The sequence below is a fragment of the Leiobunum rupestre genome, chromosome 11, assembly GCF_980474605.1.
Source record: "Leiobunum rupestre chromosome 11, qqLeiRupe1.1.hap1, whole genome shotgun sequence".
Lineage (NCBI taxonomy): Eukaryota > Metazoa > Arthropoda > Arachnida > Opiliones > Sclerosomatidae > Leiobunum > Leiobunum rupestre.
In genome coordinates, this window is record NC_143394.1 from 50,378,876 (window position 1) to 50,397,637 (window position 18,762).

General features: G+C 39.2%; 2 protein-coding genes across 3 annotated transcripts; one reads left to right on the top strand and one right to left on the bottom strand.

Moving 5' to 3' along the window:
- The first annotated feature begins 301 nt into the window (after nt 1-301).
- Nucleotides 302-1,705, top strand: LOC149923196 (zinc finger MYM-type protein 1-like). Its single transcript, XM_090162365.1, has one exon. It carries the CDS (start codon nt 302-304, stop codon nt 1,703-1,705), a length of 1,404 nt encoding a protein of 467 aa, XP_090018491.1.
- Nucleotides 1,706-2,028: 323 nt separating this feature from the next.
- LOC149923197 (isoamyl acetate-hydrolyzing esterase 1 homolog) lies at nt 2,029-18,453 on the bottom strand. 2 transcript variants are annotated; one of them, XM_090163317.1, is made up of 7 exons: nt 18,216-18,453; nt 3,897-3,971; nt 3,768-3,826; nt 2,622-2,838; nt 2,473-2,560; nt 2,296-2,408; nt 2,029-2,230 (listed from the first exon to the last, which is right to left on the bottom strand). In XM_090163317.1, the coding sequence occupies exons 2-7, from the start codon at nt 3,960-3,962 to the stop codon at nt 2,075-2,077; spliced, it is 699 nt and encodes a 232-aa protein (XP_090019443.1). In that variant the 5' UTR covers nt 3,963-3,971; nt 18,216-18,453; the 3' UTR covers nt 2,029-2,074. The 2 variants fall into 2 exon arrangements, with proteins under 2 accessions (XP_090019443.1, XP_090019444.1); XM_090163318.1 differs by lacking the exon at nt 18,216-18,453 and adding an exon at nt 6,483-6,638.
- Between the last annotated feature and the right edge of the window lie 309 nt (nt 18,454-18,762).

Genomic DNA, 18,762 nt, shown 5'->3' on the forward strand with positions numbered 1-18,762 from the left:
AGCGCCGACTTGCCAGCGGGGATGAGGTTAATCGTTCATGGTTACGGTATTCACCTTTAAATGAATCCGCTTATTGTATCTGCTGCCTGCTGTTCACTTCGTCGAGTTCTCACTGTCAATCTTCTTTTGAATCAACTAACGGATTTAATAACTGGAGACACACAGAAAGAGTAAAGGATCACGAAAATAGCAGTAGTCACCGAAAATCTTTTACAATATGGAAAGAGGCTGAAAGAAGGTTCCTTCATGGGAAAGAAATTGATTCTCATCTGAAGTCATACGGTTTGTTGGTGTTGATTTCATGACGAAGAAAGTAGTCATCAAAGAGTCATTTCTAGGTTATATTGAAATACATGGCAAAGATGCGGCCTCCCTTGAAACAGTCATTGTGGAACAACTTGAATTTGACAACTTACCTCTTACCGATTGTAGATCTCAATGCTATGATAACGCCTCTGTGATGACTGGACATATATCAGGCCTTCAACAAAGGATTTATGCCAGAAATCATCGAGCATTGTTCGTTAATTGTGACAACCATAGTTTAAATTTAGCTGGAGTTCACTCAGCCAACATGATCCTCTGGTCATTACTTTTTTTTGGTACGATCGAGACTATTTATAATTTTTTCTCTCGTTCAACTCGTCGATGGGAACAACTAAAGAATGCATTTTCTATCGCAGTTAAACGTGAATGTGAAACTCGATGTAGTTCACGATCAGAAGCTGTTAAAGCCATTTATCAAGGACTCAATGAACTAGTGAAGCTGCTTGAAAAGCTATCTGATGATAAGAGCCAGACCAACGATACGCGAAATGATGCGGAAAATTTACTACAAAACATACTAAGCTTTAACTTTATAGCTTTACTATACTTTTGGCATTACTTCCTTGGAAGAATTGATCGTGTTCAGAAACGGCTACAGGATCCCACCATGAACTTCAAGGATGCAGCACTCGTTATTGAATCCCTAGAAAACAAATTTAAAAAAAATCGCGAAGACTTGTGTAGAGATGCTGTTGAGACTGCCAAGATCAGGTGTTCAGAATGGGGGATCGAAGTTGAAAGACGAATCCGGCGAAGGCGAAGAATGCCTGGGGAATTGGCACAAGACTCGGGTCTTTCAGCAGAAGAAGAGGTTGTACGTGTCATGAAATCTGTTTTAGATCGTTTCCAACAAGAAACAACAACCAGATTCACCAGGTTGAACGATCTGAACTCCAAATTTGGATTTCTGCTCGACACACAAACTCTTCTGAGGAGTGAAGATTTGGATGTCCTTCGTCAAAACTGTTTAGATTTTGGAAATTTTTATGACACTGATGTTGACGGGAGAGAACTGTACACCGAGATTTGCGATTGTAAGATGCTGCTTGATGCTAATAGAGATACCTCTCCATCGTCTCCTTTGGATCTTCTCTCTTTTATTGAGTCATATGGTGACGATGTTTTTCCAAATTTACGCATTGCCTTGCAAATCCTCCTAACAATTTCCGTATCAATTGCAAGCTGCGAACGGTCTTTCAGTAAGTTGAAACTGATCATGTCATATTTGCGCGCGTCGATGGGGCAAGACCGTTTGTGCAATCTAGCACTGCTAAGTGTAGAGAGAGAAGCATTAGAAAAAATTAACTTTGATGATGTTATCGACCAGTTTTCAGCAGTGAAGGCCAGAAAAATAAATCTTTTACAATACACAACTTGAAATATTAAACACTTCTTGCATTCTCCATATGACATAATTATTTGAAGGTTTATTTTCAAACATTATTGTTTTGTATGAATAGACTAATCTTTTAAATATTGAAATTAAATTGTAATAGATTAATATTTATTGTGTTATTGATAATGATTAGGTTTCGTTTAAAAACCAGGAATTTTATGGCGGAGATTGGGGCCGGCATATGTGGGGGGGGCGCAAATTTTTGAGTTTGGCCCTGGGCGCCAAATAACCTCACTACGCCACTGGTGGGTGGAGGAGTAACCAAATGATAATCCCACCATACAGGCATTAATTAAAAATTCAGCTTTTCATCAACTCTTTTTTTTATTTTCATGCTTCTTTGACATTTTATCAACAAAATTCAGTAGAATCAAAATCTGCCCACAATGGAAACTTGAACTCTATCATTTCGGTCCTTTTTTCAACAGCTGGCCAAATAATTTCCGCCAAATGACTGGCTCCTTGTTGGTTAAAATGAAGCCCATCCGCAAACAGCTCTTTCGTATTCTAACATAAAGTAAAATTACTGACCTTCAACTAAAATTATTATCAAATGTAAAAGAATTTCTTACTTTGTGGTTTTGAAACGAATGATAAAGATCAACCGTTTGCAAACCCAAATTTATTCCAACTTCTAAACATGCCTCGGAATATTTAACTTGATTTTCCGAGCATCTTAAATGAGCTAGAAATTATTTAAATTAATATTCTGTAATGTATTTGGCAAAATATAATAAAAGCTTTATTACTAGATTCGGGTTTAATTTTGGAATAAACATCGTGAAAATAGGGTGGGCATGTCATCAAGACAATTTTTTCTTTGCCAATACCCGCAGCCTTAGAAATTAAAATATTTTTTAAAAAGCGAGATAAAATCCAATTGTTCACAGGGAATTACCACTAAATATTTGACCATTTCCTCTAAGTTGTTGGCGTATTCATGCAGGGGGATATGCTGAATTGAATTTGCAGGAAGTGTGCAATCATTAGCGCCAAGGAATATAAAAAATGCCGCAATATCACTGCTATTTGATGCGTCATACATTTTTGGCAGTATTTTCAAGCATTGTTTTGTATTATAACCGCAAAATCCCCTCGTAACCACATCACACACTCTAAAAAATACGATGTCAAAGTTAGCATAAGTTAAGTTAGAAGAAACCACCTATGGACTCTGCGAAGGTTGAGAAAATACGCGAAAAAGTAGATTAGTCCATAATTAAAAGGGATAATATAGCTAAACCCTAAACAAGTTTGATGAAATTAAAAAATTTACTAATAACTCGTACTAATAGGTCTTCGAGCAAACAAAAACACGCGAATCTCGGATCAAATAGATCTTCGAGTAATAAACTATATAAAAACAAAATAAAATAGCCAGAAATTCCAACGGTAGACCGGTTTCGTTCTATTTGGAACTCATCAGTACCGTGCGGGAAATCACGGTAGCATAAGCCTATCATAAGGTCCCCATAAGTAAAGGTCTAGGCCAAATTTTTGACGATCCCGTTATTAAGAGGTAGGTACTCAAAATCTGCACCTCCTAGTGGCTACGTCCTCAACTATGCATTTCTGAAATAAATTTGGCGAAATGCCTTATGAATGCGCAGAAGCCGTGCGCGAACGTTTTTAAACTTAGAACCACGCGGGAGAAATCTCCGCCGCGAACGCTTAGCCCCGTAGCCAAGGCTTATTCGCAATTTTATCGCTTTAAAACTTAAAATTAACACTTATCTTTGCCAAATGGTTCATCAGAACCTAAAACTGGCTATTAGAAATAAGAGTTGCGTTTCTGAAGGTATTCATTTTTCAAATTTGAGATTTAGACGCGTTTTGTGCGGCATTTATCAACCCGAGCGTGGCTGCTCTACCAAGTAAGAGAATATTTTAGAAGGACGTTAATTTTCTTATCTCCAGGACAACGCCGTTACCATGGGCCCCTATGGTAGACCTTTACTTACGGGGACCCTATGATAGGCTTATGATGTTAGTTAATGATCTATTAAAATCACACGTAATAATATTTAGATGAGATGTCCTTTACCTTTGCAATTTATTGGCAATTACCGAAGCCCAAAAGCCAGACTCCGTGTCAAATGCACCCTGAAATGTATTTAAATAAGGGTTGATAACCATAGTTCACTTTCTAGTGCGGGTTTTGTAAAAGGTTTACCTCCGTCAGTGAATCACCGAAAAAAACCACTTTTGGCCAACCAAGTAAAGGAGAATTGTCGTTCATAGTGGAAATCTTTAAAAATTAAAAGAAAAAAAATTGATAACGTATAAAACTAATTTATTTATTTATGAAATTATGAATAGCTTGTTTCCTCGCTAAAACGGTTGTTTGAAACAATTCCAAATTATGTCACTTAACATCACTAATATTTTCTGTATCATTACTGAATAAGCTTTTTATACAGGGTCGCCGGAATTTTCAAAAAAATCGGAAAATATTTTTACGTTTTTAAAAAAAAAATATTTTTTGGTAGGAAAATGCTAGAAGAAATCCTTCAATGAGAACTTTGTAGAGAATTATCGACAATGTACAAAAAAGTTGGTTTCATTGAAAAAGACCAATTTTCACGGAGATACGAGGTGATGAAAAAACAAGCTCGTCATAGGAGGCAATAGTTTTTAGAGTTTTGTACGTAAATGTCAGAAATGGCTTGAATGGATCATTTTTACCTCTCCGAGGGGACTATGTCCCTTAGGAGGGGTTATACAATCATCGTGTCTGTCTGTGGGTCTGTCTGTCTGTGGGTCCCTATCTAGTTCCCACTGTCCCTATCTAGTGGTGTGATGGGGTCACTGGAGCCTGTGGGGGGCTCCATACCCGGCTCTCAAGGTCATGTGATCGGGGCGCTGGGTCACTGGAACCTCATGGGTGTTCCACACTCGTCATTCTGTGACCTACTAAGGAGGGTAGTTTGCAGTGGAAGAGGAAGCCACTCTAGTCCTCAGCTGTGCGAGGGTGGGTCTCGGGCAGCCCATGGTGTCGCCTTTTGTTGGGCCGTGATGAGGGCGTTTGTTTGCTATATGTGAGGCGGTCAAAATGGCTGTCTCACTGGCCGAACGTTGTTTCGCAAAGCGCACTTTTGTCCAGGGCTGGTTGTTTAAGGTGGCCGCTGTAGTGCTTAAGGCGGAGCAGCGGGGTACAAATACATATACTTATGTCTGTGGGTCTGTCTGTCTGTCTGTCAGGCCTGCGAACGCGTTCGCATTTTCGGTGCAAAGTGTAATCACTGCGTACGCAGTTTCTCGAAGGGTTGGCAAAACCACCGTGTGACGGTGAGCGTTAACGGATTCATTTGCGGTTGGGTTTGGTTGGTGTTTTTTCGCTCACCGTCGTGACGGTTTGGTGTATTACGTTTTTGTAATGTTTATGCGTAGGTTGTGAGTGTTGAGTTTGTTGTGTCTGTGTTCTGATGGTTGCGCATGTTGAGTCTGTTGTGTTTGTATGGGCGTTTTCTCTCCAACTTCTTCTTAATGACTTTGGGACGGACCGAGTGCTGAGTGTAATGCTACCTCTCAACGTCCAATGGCAGGGTTTCCACCAGTTGTACATGGTATTCGTCTTAGTATCAATTTGCGATCGCATCGGGCGGGATTTCGACCAATGCTCAGATGCACAACACCTCGAGGTTGATGGGGTGGCGCAGTATCTTCATGTTGGTACCATAGTCATCTGTAAGTGGCCAGCGGAACATCGCCGGCTACTTCGTTCTGCAAAATCTCCAAACAATTTTGTCCATTAAGCCAAATTAGCCGATAACTCGATCTCCGAGCAAACCTGCCCAAACATATAGTCTAAACTATTGTTGGAGATGGTGTGGGAAACCCCAGTGAGGAATCACACGTGGTTATTTTGTCTGTTGGAAGGCATCTCTCGCGTACGAACACTCGTTGGTCTCCAGACGTTGATTGAGGAAATTCGGGTTCTCATCAGACATGATCATTAGCCAATTACATCATATTTACGTTCCGTATCTCCTTCGTGCAGAACTTGGTAGAGGGTCGCTCGAAACCGATGGAAGTGGTGATTGCGAAGAGTGTTTTACACGTAGTACCTTGAAAAACCAAGATCGTCAATTGCGCCTCTAACGATCGTTTGAGGATCCGCGGTAAAGTAAGCCAGAACGGTATCTTCCATGTTGAGGTTTTGACGACCTGATCTACGGAACCTGGGATTGAGTCTCCGTTGCCGTTGAAGTCTCGAACAGCTCCAAGAACGGTGTAGCGGATTGTTCTTCTGTCAGGATAGCGAATACTAAACAAATCACTAACTCTATTTGCATGACGATCGGCATCTCCGAAATACAATTCTACCATAAAAGCGCGCTCTTCACAGGAATCAAGTGGCGAAATTGCTTAAACTCAATAAATGTTAGATAATGGTTTTATAACGGAAATATTTCGCATTAAATACTAATTAAAAAACCGAACTTTGTACAGAGCAAAAGGAAATGTTTTATTAGTAGTCCTAGCAATTAAAAAAATTGAGCCTTCAACTATAAAACCTCAATTAAATTTTGGATGAATAACTATATCATTTTGTTTAAAAAATTAACCATTTAAGCCATTTCTGACATTTACGTACAAAACTAAAAAGTATTGCTTGTTTTTTCATTTTAAAAATGTAGAGCGTTCCCATTTTAAAAATAATACCTTAAAAATTTCGCCTTGTGATACCATATTACACGTCTATGCTTTTGTGATAATATAATACAGCTACAAAAACAAACATTTATTTCATACGTACTTGGTCAACACCCTTTACATCAAGTATCGAGAGGCAATAGCAAGTGGGTTACCTACACTCACTTGTCAGTCGCGATTCTGTATCACAATTTTATAGAACATAATTTTTAGCCCCCTTATTCAGATTTCCACAAACAAACAGCCAATGATTGTTTAGTGTTATCTCTTAGAATTCAATGAGTCTACGAAATGGCATATATGTATCTAGGATTGTTCAATGGCTGTCAATTTCATAAATTCGAAACACATAATAGAATTAAAGTAAAACAATGCTAATAGTGAATAATGTTGAAAATAGATAAGGTTACTCACTATAAAACAGCTTTAATATTTAAATTTAAAATTTATAACAGTACCAAGAATATAATTATTTCTACGTCTACAGGAAGCATGAGATATTTTTTAGCGTTCCTCCCAGTCCCCGAATTGATGTGGTGGTCTACCGGGGGGGGGGGGGGCGGGCGCCAGGTGATACTCAGCGCCCCCAAATGAATATTTAAGCATCCCCAATCCGACAGACCCGAAAAAATCGATTGCTCAACTACCAACCAATATCTTTTGCATCGGTTACCCGTATTTTAATCAAATATTCTGTTTTAAACGAAGTCGAAATTCATAATTTAAAAATTAACAAAATATAGCCAATTTCGGTGTATTTACTAATTTCAGGAGTGAGACTTCAAAATTACGATTTTTACTATCAAGGCATTGGCGCCCCAAAAAATATTTTAGAGCCCCCGAGTTATAGCGGCTGGTTACGGGTCTGGGTTAGCAAGGACAAAAAGTGATTCTGCCCATTCCGACGATTGACCATTATTCGATTACGACGCCGATCACTCCTGCTTATACCTTTCGTCGGTGGTTCCCATTTCTAATGGCTAAGGAATATCTGTATCTGCTTTTCAAAACATAGCAGGAAAAAACACGTTCACGTACCATTTATCTTATCTAATCAATTAAAATTTATAAAAATCGGATAACCAAACCGCTAGTTGCTACAGATTTTTGAGCAATATTACTTTGTTCGAGATGAAAATAATATTATTTTCCAAAGGGTGTGCGACACATGGCGGCATTGGCCTTATCAAGCGTTATAAACAATGTCGTTCGCGATCACTCCCTGGTCTCTTGGAAGAGTGTATTCTGTTTCTCTTCGGTTTGCTTCCAAGTTCCTTTTGTGTTCGAGGGAAAACAAGTTTCTCTGACTACGTCGGTTAAAAGTAATATCAAGAGCTTCCAAGAGGGTTTATTCAATCCGTTTAGTTCGCGTAAATCAACAGCCCCGAGCCAAAAACGCGCAAAGAAAAATAGAGAAATCGGTAAGCGCGTGGCCGCTAAGCTTGACTTACGACGTGCTTAAAAGCAAACACCAGTCTGGTATAGACCACCACGATTACGCTTTCGAAGCTGCTGATTTGTCGGCCCTGCCGATCCTTAACGGGGCAGATTCCAAGGTGAAGGCCGCTGTTCCGTCCTTCCCGTCTGGTTCCGCAGGGGTCCGGATTGTTTGAAACCTCAACATTTGAAGGAGATGGTTGGCTCTGGCGCGGGTGCGGCTGGTGAAATCTTGCCGCGATCCCTAACCAATCTATGTAACCTCATGATAGCTGGCCAAGTTCCATCGGAGATTTGCACTGAAGAAGAAAGACGGTGGTATCCGTCTCATAGCCGTCGGCAACACACTTCGCCGTTTGGTAGCTAAGCTGGGGTGCGTGCATATAGCGCCAACTCTTGGGCCTAAACTTCGTCCTACGCAGTTTGGGTTTGGTACTCCGGGCGGAGCCGAAGCCGCTTCCCACGCTGTCAACCATCCGCATCAAGATCCAAAGATTCTGCTAGAAATTGATTATTTAAACGCCTTCAACATGATCCGCCGCGACCTCCTCCTTGAACGCGTTCACGACGAACTTCCGGAATTGTATTTGTTTTTGAGCCAATGCTATAAAGAGTCCTGCACTTTTTTGCCTTCTTGTGGAAAAGGTAGCATTAGAGGATAGCGCCGCCGATCGAACGCCGCCGCCGCCGATTATTTAGATAACCGGTTTTGGGCGGATGAAATTTGTGTGGTAGAGGGCTGGCCCGTTGGTTGTCTGTACGATAATGGGGCCGCCCGTAAACGTTTCTAAAAAGAGTGTATAGATAATAATACTAGTGAAATGGTAGTAAATAAGTACAGTATTGTTATTACTAGCGTAAATGTTTTAGTTTAATAGTATCATATGTAACATAGTTACTCATAAGTGTGCCTCTGTTTAACATCTCTGTATTAAAATTTAAATGAGACCTTGGGTACGTTCAGTAACAGTCAACGGAAAAAAACCCGATGTATTTGATATTTTCCACCGATGAGCTTTTTCGTCATAATGACGTCGTAAGTTGCTGAACGCTTTTATTCAGTCATCGGTGTTTTTAAAATGGCGTAGCTTTTATAGTAGTCATCGGAAAAACCGACTCTTCCAGCCGATAACTTCGTTGAGTAACCGATGACTATCGTGACGTCAAAACCGGAAACGCGAAAAAGCGTACAGTAGGAAACCGATGTCACCGATTACTAATCGGGGAGGCCGATGAGCGCTGCTGAACGTACCCCTTGTTTCACAGCTACCAAAGAAAATACAGCACTAACGTTGCGTAAAACTGGTGTACGTTAAGTTATTAAGATTTCTTGCGATCTTGCTAACTTGACGATTTTCAAAACCGGAAACAAGAACTTTTGATCTCACAAATCTCGTGAGATTCCCAAGATCGCGTTCGAGGTAGTTTTTAACAAGATTCAAGATGGCGTCGAATGCCAATGAATTATTACGGGAATAAATTATAATTTTGAGGTTTCCGCCGAAGAATTCCAACGACTTGTAAATGGTAAATATATTGGTAATTGTTTTTGTCGTTTTTTTAAATTAAAGCAACGTTTCGAACTATTATTTCCAAAAAGGCTTAAAGTTGTATTACTTATATTACAAATCCAGCTTATCGAAGAAAATTGATAGACAACTTGACACTTTTTTTTAATTATTTTAACTAAGAAATTGTCTTGCAAGAACAAAATCTTACGGTAAGATTTAGATCTCGATAACTTGACGCGCCCCTGGTTTTAACTTCCTTCCCTCCCCGCCAGAACTACTTTTGATGACGATAAAACCGTCATCGACTGGGAAGTGACGTCAGTTACGTCATATCCATGCAACAAGGTCTCATTGAGAAAAAGTTCTTTCTGGCACACTTATGATTAAATTGTATATGATAGTATGTAACCAAAGTTACCTCTTCTTGTTTTGGAAAAAAGTGGTTCCTATTTTAATAAAATACATTCCATTAATCAAGTATTTTTTTAAAATGTGTTCAACAGTTGAAGTTCTAGCGGTCTATTAAAAGGCTGGCGCTATTTCTGAGGGGGGGGGACAGTTTTTCCCCTTAGGCGCCACCGCTGCCGATTATTTTCTGCAAATAGGCGCGCCACGCCGCCGCCGTTGAAAATTAGTTCGGCGCTATGCTCTAGGTAGCATGCAGTATGAAATCCGAGTTCAACACATGGTACCTGGATGATTCGTCTTTGGGCGACCTTCCTACTGTCGTCTTGAATGATCTACTAGTTCTGCAGGAGCTTTCGTCCACCAACGGGCTTGAGGTTAACCCGTCGAAATGCGACTTCTTAATTCTGAACCCAGGTGGCTTTAACGACCACCACTTTAAATCGATGTTCGACGGGGCAGCTCCTGGAATTCAAATCGTCGCTCGCCCTAATTACACGCTTCTTGGTGCGCCCATGTCTACTGAAGCTTTTTCACTTGTTTTGCAAGTAAAACTGAGGCATAATAATAATCAGCTAGGCTAATACCCAAGGCACCACCTTAGGCCTAAGTCATCATGCGACTTTTGAAGCCCTAATTCAGGTGGCCGGGTTACAATGCGTAGGAGGGTGGTGGCAAGCCCTGCATGCCACGAGATCGAGCCAACAGCTCCCTACACTAACTATTACCGTTAACCTAGACAAGTTTTTATGGAAGGGGAAACCGAAGAACTCGGGGGAAAACCCCTTAAACTAGTGGGGAGAGAACTTGCAAACTCAACGCAGAAGGAGTTGTTCCGAGTTTTCACATTAAAGATAATGGTGGGAAACCTGGAGAAAATCTCAGCCCATCACGGTTTCTTTCTCCTCAAAAACTCTTTGGCCATCCTGTGTGGCTCTGTGACCTCGGGTCTTTCGATGAAACTCTTCGAAAGTCCCTTCAGGGCGTTACCAATACGCTTATGGATGAAGCTCCTTGGCAACAGTCGTCTCTCCCCGTAGCCAAAGGCGGCCTGGGAATACGTCACGCTTCAAAACTGGCTCTCGCAGCGTTTTTGTCGTCCATCTCCAGCGTCGCTGATTTGGTGAAAGGTATCCTCCCGGTCTATGTTTCTTCTTCTCCAGACCCGGATTTTCGCGATGCACTTCGCCACTGAGAAATTTTGACGAAGGCGGCTTTGCCTTCTCCAGACCATTGGAGTCATCAAAGAGTATGGGATTCCCCTATTATTGAAAAAACAGCGAAGCATCTTTCTGATGGCGCCTCAAGTGATCGCAATAATCTCGGCTTGTCTCGGTTGGCTCCAAGGAATCCGGTTCATGACTAAACGCGCTTCCGTCGCCTTCCCTCGGTGCCCACCTAGACGATGATTCCTTTCGGATTGCGATTGGCCTCCGTTTGGGTGCCCGCATTTGTGTGCCTCGCACATGCAATTGTGGCACCCAAGTTGACTCCTACGGGATACACGGCTCTGGTTTCAGCCTGTGTCCCATCCGTTCTGGAGCCTCCAGGTCTATCACATGACGACGGCAAGCGACTGCATGGGATGTCCCTCGTTCCGTGGACCGGTGGTAAATCATTGTTGTGGGACTTCACCCGCACTGACCCTTTGGCCCCGTCGTATTTGGCGTCTACTTCTACAGCCCCTCTCTCAGGCTGAGTCGAAGAAAAAAGCTAGGGGTGTGCAAAATATTTGGTCAGACCAAATAATTCGATCGAATACCAAATCGAATATTCGATTCGTCAAATCGAATAGCGCTTGGAAAAGTTCGCTAATAACTGAATTTTTTGGTCAAATAGTCGAATATTCGAAAAGATAGGGAAAAATTATTTGGTATTTTCAAATAGTTTGCAAACTGGTCGAATAACTGCTGGTCTTTTTCTAATTTGTTGAAGTTCATGGCCATCCCAGGAGAGCGTAGTGAAATTTCCGAACTAGTCCTTATTTCTGGCACCTCTCTTTAGGCCGCAGCGCCAAGGACCTTATAAAAGGTAGCTTGCACGTCCGTTATCCATACCGTTTGTATTAAAACTTCTTAGCGAAAGGCAGAAGCTGTTTATTCTAGCGCCTATTGTTATGGAATTTTCTAGAATAGCAAAGTAAAACTGAAATTGAGTCTAAAACGTAAATCAAGTCCAAAACAAAATTAAAAACCGGGAGGATAGTTGAAGTAAGTAACTTAATGGATTTTTCTGTTTAGAATTTTTTAATTAACTAAATTAATAATTATTGATTTAAAATTAAATAAATTCAATTTTTACCTTTCCTAGGAGGGGTTATACAACCACCGTGTCTGTCTGTGGGTCTGTCAGGCCTGCGAACGCGTTCGCATTTTCGGTGCAAAGTGTAATCACTGCGTACGCAGTTTCTCGAGATCTCTGCGTTCGCAGTTTCTCGAAGGGTTGGCAAAACCACCGTGTGACGGTGAGCGTTAGCGGATTCATTTGCGTTTTGGTTTGGATGGTGTTTTTCGCTCACCGTCGTAACGGTTTGGTGTTTTACGTTTTTGTAGTGTTTATACGTAGGTTGTGAGTGTTGAATTTGTTGTATTTGTGTTCTGATGGTTGTGCATGTTGAGTCTGTTGTGTTTATATGGGCGTTTTCTCTCCAACTTCTTCTTAATGACTTTGGGACGGACCGAATGCTGAGTGTAATGCTACCTCTCAACGTCCAATGGCAGGGTTTCCACCAGTTGTACACGGTATTCGTCTTAGTATCAATTTGCGATCGCATCGAGCGGGATTTGAACCCGAGACCTCCTGCTTGACAGGCGGACGTTCTACCACAGAACCACCGACACTTGTTACGCCTTATTGAAAATTAGACCTTCAGCTTTATCGGAAGCGTATTTAATAAAGTACGAAATTTTGGTTTAATTGAAATAGAATTGAAATTGAAATTATTGCATCGAAGAAATTCTAATTTAGCGTTTCTCTATTGATTAAAAACAAATGCGCCACCCAGGTTTCGAACCCAGACCATTCGGCTTGGTAGTCGAGCGCTCTACCACAGAACCACCGATAGCTCCTTAGGTTCACTGAAATTAAGACACGCATCGAAAGCATAATAGGTAATAAAGTCTTTTTTTATTAATGAATTTATGAAGGCCTAATCTGGTTTTTTTAAAGGTTAAATCTTGTTTTAGCGCAGTCAGCCGAGATAAGAGGGTTAAAGGGTAGACCCTGTGGGTGGCCCACTTTGTTAGTTTTTTGTTATTTATTTACGGGTATTATTAACGACCTATATATAGTTGTGTTAATTCAAAGACGATAATTTAACGTTTATTGCTTTAAGAGCTGGCGGTTAGTCAAGTGGCTCTCTGTGCTTTGTTGATGGTAAGGTTTTTGCTTCTTGTAAATATATTTGGTGTGTATATTTGGATATCTACGATTTCTAACGTAGTCAATGATTTCCTGGGTGTGCGAGTCATTATATGATATTGGAAATTGGACGGCATTGGTCTTTTTCATGCGGTATGTGTCACAACGTCAACTGGAAGTCTACGAGCGTTGAAATAAAATGAGCGTTAAAGATGCGGCAAGTATTTCGTAAGCGAGAAAAATACAAATACCATCTGTAGATATTTCTTTCATTAAAATTTGCTTAGTATTATATTCAACTGATAAACATGTACTGTAAAAAGGGTTAAATTCAATTGTGCATTGTTTTAGTAAGTCTAACTCGCTGTTGTAACTACTTAATTTATAATATTCTGAATAAATTAAACTCGATTGTTTCGTCTCAATTATTTAAATTAAAATTAAAATTTTATACCGGGCAGGGTTTGAACCGAGAATACGTTTTTCGTAAATAACTCTGAATTGCGGAGATATCTTTGGGGGTCGTGTCGAGAAATTAATACCACTAGGGACCATTCTTCCGAGGAGAGGTATATTTTGGCTTGCCAACTTGTTTAATTTGTAACAAATGATCTGCTCCCTCGCGTTTTACATATATTTAAAAACTCTGAAGTATGTAGCATGTCCTTTGATTTTAATTGCAGTTAGTAGTTACTAAAGGTTAAAAGTCGCTAGAAGACTTGGTCCTGGAGTGGTACCTAGGATATTAGCCTAGTTAATTATTATTATTATTATTATTTTGCCATGGTACCCAATTAAAATATGTATGATAATTGATAATTTGATATGCAGTATATTTTGTAGGTTACGATTAACTCATTTTTATCAAATCGAAAAAATTGTTCGAAGGAAGGTTGAAAATAAATACATTTTGTACAAAAATTAGAATTAATTTGAATGGTAAGATAGAGTTTACCACAGTGGCGTAATATAAAATTCTGGGCCCGCCTGCAGCCTGAGACACCCAGGGAACTTTGTTCTAGGCTATATTGTATTTGGTTTAATATTTTACTATTTTCAAGTAAAACGAACAGTGATTTCAATTACTTTTTTTGACAAATATGCAAAGTATTTGGCTATTTGAAAACCAACTACGTCGAATAATTTGATATTCGAAATACTATTTGGTATTTGATCAGTTAACTGGTCTAAATTTTTGCCCTCAAAATATTCGACCAATTTATTTGACGTTATAAATATTCGATTTGGTATTTGCCGTTCTTTGAAAAAAATATTTGATATTCGATTCGATCCCCAAAAAATGGTATTTGCACACTTCTAAAAAAAGCCAAATATTTTGGGCTTGAAAACCGATATCTGTTTAAAGTGGTGGCTATAGAATATCCAAAGAATATAAAGCCCCAGGAAAGGAAGGATTGATAATATTGGCCGCGTGTTTTGGTTGCGCTAGAAACTTCCGGCAAAACAAATCAGAGTAACCGGAAACGGTTAACATAACCCGCTCTCTCTTTAAAAACGAGAGGCACAAAAGTTCCACTAGACGGAGCTACACTTTCCACTCCTGGGGCTTTATATTCTTTGGAATATCTCGGGTCTTTCGCCCGCGATAGTTTGGCCTTGATCCATTCCAAAGACTATATAATGCTTCCAACCCTAGTCCAACACAATTTAAATATGCTTTCAAGCAAGTACTCATGATGACGTTGCAGTCAACTAGCGGCACTGAAAATTGTGAAAAGGACTCGAACGAGACTTTGTTTTCGTTTAAGTCATTTTCAGCAGCTGATAAATCAAGTGCATCCAGTGTTGATGTTAAAGATCCCAAAAAAACTATTTCCAAGCTGCTCGAAGCAAAAAAAACTGTCCAAGACTTTGGATCAAAAATAGATCTGAATTGTTTATCCTACGTGATAGGTAGCTCAATTCGCAAAGTTAAAGGCCAGCATGAATGCGGCTCTTCAAAAGAAATTTGTCAATTTCTAACTGAATCTGAAACGTTAGAAAGCGATACACAAATATTCACCCACTTGAAAGCATACAGTTATGAAAAAGGCAGCTTTGGCGGCTTAACTTCCCCTTCTGATGCGGTATTAAGTTTAATGCTTCATTGTGAAGAAGTTTTTCTTTGTGAATTTAATGAAAATATGCACCAACCACACATAATGCAAAATTGTATAGCAAAAGCCAAGGAAAAAAATCCAAAATCATGATATATGTGAAGGGTTTTTAAAAAAACTCTTAAAACTGTACTGCCGTATGCGTTTGTATTATGCTGTAAAATTTATAAATACAGGAGTTATTGATGAAAGAGATAAGAAAGCACGCGAAGCCACAGCAAAGAGGTTAGCCACTCTAAATAAAAACTCCGCAAATAGTACTTCTTCAGTAAACTCGAGCATAGCGCAAACAAGCCAAACTCAAACCAAGTCAAAACCAGCTATAACAAAAACATTATTAAGAATACAACACTTAGGTTGTTGATACAAAGATCCATTTTGTAAATGTTTTAACTTTTCAATGAAAGTTACTATTACTCTTTAACATGCTATGGAAAATAATAAACATGTCAGCCTAATTTAGTCGTGAAGAAATCTTGCCTACTACTTTTTACTTTGCGACCTTTAGTCCTTAAGTTCCTAAAATGCCATAGTGAACTAGTCTAAATTTGTTAAAATCATTTGAAAAATGGCCTTTAGTTCCTAAACATTGATAGTGTTTTAGATAGTATTTCCTAAAAAATTAAATTATTTAAAAGCCAAAGAGCAAGATAAAATTCTAATAATACCAAAGAAGAAATCTAACCTTGAAGACAGAGTAAAATGGTAGTTAATTCCTAAAACTGAAACAGTTTTTCTACAAATGGATTTGTAAAATGATTTTAAATTTTGATATGAATTAAATATTCATTAGATATAAATGTCTTATCATTTTCGAACATATTTTCTGTCGTAAGAGTCTCTTTCAAGTTAAATTAGGATCTAATAATATGTTATTGCAAGGGCCTACCTATATTCATAAGAAAGCTAACCTTTGAAACAACTTGCAAATTCGAAAATTCCCGCTTACCAAAGACCACAAAACCTAGCTATATAGTCTTTGTTAAGGCCCCAAAAGCTATTGCAAAAACCATTTTGACCAGCTATGAGATGGCGCCACACTCAAAATCACTAACATTTTTTTACCAGGAGACGCCTGTCTATATATTGGGCGTCGAGTTCGCGAAGCAACCGGGGACCAACGTTCGACGAAGTATTTATCTCAATGCATAGCGATCTCGAACCAACCACGAACTGTAAGTTTTAGAGGACGAGTACAGCGTAGCCTTCCCCTGTAGAATTTTGGTTTCTCTCATATTTTTTTTGTACAAATAGTAATTTCACTTGTAAAATATACTAGGACGTCACAAAACCCCAAAGGGTATTTTTGACACAGACTTGAGCGGAGCGAGCGAGACGTGAAATAAGAGCATACCGTAGGAGTAACGCCTGTTAAAACCGTAGGAGCAACGCCTGTTAAAACCGTTGGAGCAAAAACAAATCGTGCCTCGCCCCAAAACGTTGCTGCCAAAACAAATCCTACCTTCGCTACTCAATCGCCACAAACAACCAGTAACAAAATAAATTAGTAGTTAATTACCTAAAAACTAATTAAATACCTAATTAAAATATATAAAGAACTAATTAAATACCTAATTAAAATATATAAAGAACTAATTAAATACCTAATTAAAATATATAAAGAACTAATTAAATACCTAATTAAAATATATAAAGAACTAATTAAATACCTAATTAAAATATATAAAGAACTAATTAAATACCTAATTAAAATATATAAAGAACTAATTAAATACCTAATTAAAATATATAAAGAACTAATTAAATACCTAATTAAAATATATGAAGAACTAACTAAAATAAATAATTAAATAACTTATTTACAAATGTAACGATCTACAAATAATTAATTATTTCCAAAGGAGAAACCTTTTGGAGGAGCCAGCGTTCGACAGCGACGATGCATTCAACGAAATGGACAATTTCATTCCAGTTACTTTAATGTCTGGGGAATAGTTGTAAAATTAGGCAGTAGAGTCATTGAAATTGAAGTTGTGGAAACCATGAATTTCATTTTGGACAGAATTAAATTAAAAATGCATAAAAAACCGCCTTTCATTCTACTCATCTCCCTCTCTTCCGCAATGCATAAAAAAGCCTTTCAATCCCCTCCCCTCTTACACACACTTTACGCGCACTGCCAGGTTCTCTATCGAAAGTCGCCTTACACACATGCTATCTAGCGATACTAGTAGACCCAGGCTTCGGACGGTTTCTACTCTCTCGCCTTTTACGCGCGCTGGTTAAACATTGGTTTTATTCTTAAAACGCGGTCCTACGAAGCTGCGATGCAGCCAGCACCGGCCGTTGCCTACGGGATTTATCATAACGGCCGATGCCTAGCGGAAATTTGCGGCAAATATGAAAGACCAAAAAAAAAAGTGATCTAGACCTCATTATGTAGTCTTTCATTACAGTCAAACGTAGATTTAGTAGTTTCTTATGAGGTCACCTAATTATCTTAAATTGTTATTATCTCGCTTAGAATAGAATCTAAGGGCCTGTTTCAAAAACCCTAGCCAAAGTGCTAGCCCATTGAATTTATCATGTGTGATTCTAGCAAAGCAGACTGTTGCAACAGGCCCTAAGCTCGCAAATCCAGGGCTACGTTCAGTGAAGCTTAACGGTCTTATACCGTTTTAAGTTTGCGTTGATTCCGTTGAGACTTTTTATCCTGCCCTGTTGAACGCTATTTTACGATTGTTGTAATTTTTATAAAATATCGTCTGCTGTGGCGTCCGCAACTAGCTTTCCCGCGTGCTGTGACGTCACGATTCCGTTTAACAACGAAGAAACCGGCTGGAAGAGCAGGTTCAAATGTTTCAGCAACGGTTCAGCAACCCTACGTCACACCGGAAATGGAAAAAAGCGTACAGTAGAAAACCGGTTCCGAAATCCTGCAACGTTTAATTTGTTGCAAGCTACTGAACGTAGCCCAGGCATTTTTAATTCTCTCAAGCGTCGAACAGAATATAGGCACAGATTTAAAAAAAAACTTTAACCTACCTAAAGTTTAAGAATAAACAAAGGATTAATATTCAATTGGTGTCTTTCGGTACGCGCTCTGCCTGAGTGGTGAGATCACTACATAATTTGCACTTCAATTTCTAACTTCAAATGGGCCTTTGGTCGTATATCTGATAATCAAAGTCCGTGGCTGCGATTTGGAGGAGTTTTATCTCGACCTTGGGTAAGCGCTGTAGTGACGTTGCTGTCGTATCCGATTTTTGTAGCCGCAAAGATAGAGGATATATCTTTCTAAGAATAAACAAAAGATTAATTATTCGGTTAGTGTTTATAGTTTTACGGGAAGAAAAGGTTAGGGAGGGAGGTGGATTTTGGGCCGGTTTTGGTTACATACAGGGTGTATTTTTTTGGTTAAAACAAGTGATTTTTTGCTCCATATGGAGTTAATTAATTTTTTTCCGGAAGTTATATCTAGAATGTTCTCGAGTTTGCAAAAATGAGTGTGGTCACTCCGCAAACTCGGTGTACACTGTGCTAATAAGAGTTCGTGAACTCTTTAAAATCCGTACCTTTAACCACTTGTCTT